Source organism: Passer montanus, unplaced genomic scaffold (genome assembly GCF_014805655.1).
Source record: "Passer montanus isolate IOZ18808 unplaced genomic scaffold, ASM1480565v1 scaffold89, whole genome shotgun sequence".
In the NCBI taxonomy this organism is placed as follows: domain Eukaryota; kingdom Metazoa; phylum Chordata; class Aves; order Passeriformes; family Passeridae; genus Passer; species Passer montanus.
Genome location: NW_024374256.1, coordinates 1,071,336 through 1,073,835, shown reverse-complemented (window position 1 = coordinate 1,073,835; position 2,500 = coordinate 1,071,336). Strand labels below are relative to the sequence as shown.

The following is a 2,500-nucleotide window of genomic DNA, read 5'->3' as shown; positions in this document are numbered from 1 at the left end:
AAAGTGAAACTTTTATTGTGTATAGTTTATTGGCCACTCCCAAGTACATGATGAAATTAAATGAAATGAAACTCCATGATGAAGCAAGTCTTGATCCAGGCTCACCACTTCCCCTGTCCACCAGACTTCAGCATTTTGGGGGTTGCATTTAAAGATGCTTACAATTCCAAATTAATATTTGCTGGAGAGCTGGCTTCTTTTGGAGCTGTATGTCACACAAAAGCCTGCTGGTGATATTCAGAACATCAACCAGATAATTTCTATCATTGCTGCACCTGCTGTTCAAGGGGACATCCCAAATATCCTCCAGTATGGTTTTGGGGACCTGACACCCAGTGAACCCACTGAAAACTGACTGGTGAGTTGGACTCCCTGGTCCCCCATCCCACTTACCTTCTTTTCTAAGCATTCTGCAAACTTCAACTGCTTCAACAGCTTCTTCTGCTTGTTGCTGAAGCGATTGTCCTGCTCTGCACTGGTTCCCTGCAGCACAGCAAACAACAGTTTCAGCCTGCAGGGCCCTCCACCACCTCCAAGGATGATTTTCCCCCCAATGTGCAAGGCTGGATTTTTGTCACTTATTCCTTTCCAGGTGCTTTTCAACTGGAGCTCTCACCAAGTGCTGGGGATTTTGGGTGAGCAGCTCCTGAGCCCCACAGTGACACCTCAATCCTAACCCCCCTGGCATTGCCCAGAAATCAAAGTGCCAGCAGCATCAAAGTGCCAGGAAAAAGCTTTATTAATTCCTTAATAAAAGAAATCAAGTGTTTTTCATCTGTCCAGGAACAAAAACGTCCTGTTTGCTTACAGTGACACCCCTGAAACCTTTGGGCAGCTTCCCTGAGGCAAAGAGAGGTACAAAGAATGCATTTTATTGATCCTGCTCTGTTAAAAGTTCACCAACTGGCTCCACTTCCATGGACAGGAGCTGTAGGTTAATCCACTCTGGAGGGAAAGGCCTGGAATCCAGTTCTGGAAAACTGAGATTAAACAGAAGCAGGCAGGATTAGGGGAGATGCAGGGCTGCACCCAGGTCCTGATGGGTGCTCGTGACTGAGGACAAACCCACAGCTGGGGAAGCTGACTCTGGACACCATGGATGGAAACCAGGGAATTTTATACAGGGAATTCTCAATGGGAGAACAGGGCTCAGAAAAAGCAAAAATATGAACTGTCGAGGAATTAAGTTATAACAAAGAAGAGAAAAACCCAAATTCTACGTTTATTGTGGTCAGAAAGCACCTGGAATTATCAATATTACATGCTGCAAAGGCATCAGTTATTAAAAGGGAACAATCCACTGACAATTCCCAGTTGCTATTCCAGAACCTGGGATTCCTAAACTCTGACTGTGGCACAGGCACTTCCAGGGATTAAAACTCTTCACAATATTTGCAGTCTGTGTGTGGCTTACAAAAAACCCACAATACTTGCCAGTTCACACAACAACTGAATGTTCTTTTGGGGTTTTTTAAAATTATTTCACAACCCAGAAGGGAAATGGAAAGGAAGTTTCTTGTTGATACCACGTGGCAAGCAGCAAAGGGAACCAAAGGGAAGCAAACAGGACAGAGCAAGGGGGCTACAGGAGTTTAAAGACAGACAAAATAGGTTTGCACTGAAACTTCACAGAAATGTGAAGAACTGGCAGAATTATAAATAGGAGGTTGCTTGGTATGGGGAATCCAAATTGCTGCTCTGCTGCACTTCTGTCACTTCACATTTGGTTCCTCCTGAAGCCAGAATGAAACTGTTCACAGCCCCATTCCAGTGCCATGCTGCTTTGGTTTTTATAAAATGCCACCTTCCACAGGCCAGTTTAAAAGAATATTAGATTTCTAATCCAGAGTTTTCAGCCCCAGTAATCCCGCTGTCAATCAATTGTAAACCTTTTAAGAACTGCATCAGAACACGGGCAGATTTAATCTGCAATTATTTTTCTCAAGTTAGTCCATGAACACAGAACTGAACTAAGGGAAGGTTTAGGTGTGCTACCTGGCTTTAAAAGCACCCTAGCTGCAGGAAATGAAAATAAAATGGGCTGAACAAATGAATGAACCTTGAAATTTAGATCGGTTCTCAAAATTATCATAGAAACCCCCAAATAAGGTCGTTTGAGTTAATGGAGAAAAAAGAAGAAAATAAATAGACCAGGCACAGGTTACATGGTCTCTGCAGAAAATGCAGCACAGCTGTAAGACTAAAAAAGAAACTCAAGGATTAAAAATAAAATATCAACATATGAATACAGCCTAGCTTCTTTTTGCTACGAATACATTTAAAACCTCCAAAAAAAACCCTCAGTAAAAACAGGGGCAAGGTTGTTTATTGCTTTCACCGCGGCCGCTAAAAGCGTGCACAGCGCCAAGCCGGCCTGGCCCCTCAGAGCCCCCCGGCCCCTTCTCCCCGCGCGCCTCGGGGGTCGCGGCGGTGACACGGCACCTCCGGGGGCGCTCCGGGCCCCGCGAGGAGCGTGGCCGGGCAGCGCGGCCCCGGCGGA

The 2,500-nt window shown here is 45.3% G+C and overlaps 1 protein-coding gene across 16 annotated transcripts in view; it reads right to left on the bottom strand.

The window, feature by feature from the left end:
* The window catches only part of SRRM1 (serine and arginine repetitive matrix 1), a 17,238-nt gene that overhangs the window by 14,561 nt on the left and 177 nt on the right, over positions 1-2,500 (bottom strand). For all 16 annotated transcript variants that reach the window (XM_039733662.1, XM_039733663.1, XM_039733664.1 and 13 more), the window contains exon 2: positions 394-483. In XM_039733662.1, the coding sequence (XP_039589596.1) occupies positions 394-483 (90 nt within the window). The remainder of the gene's footprint in view (positions 1-393; positions 484-2,500) is intronic.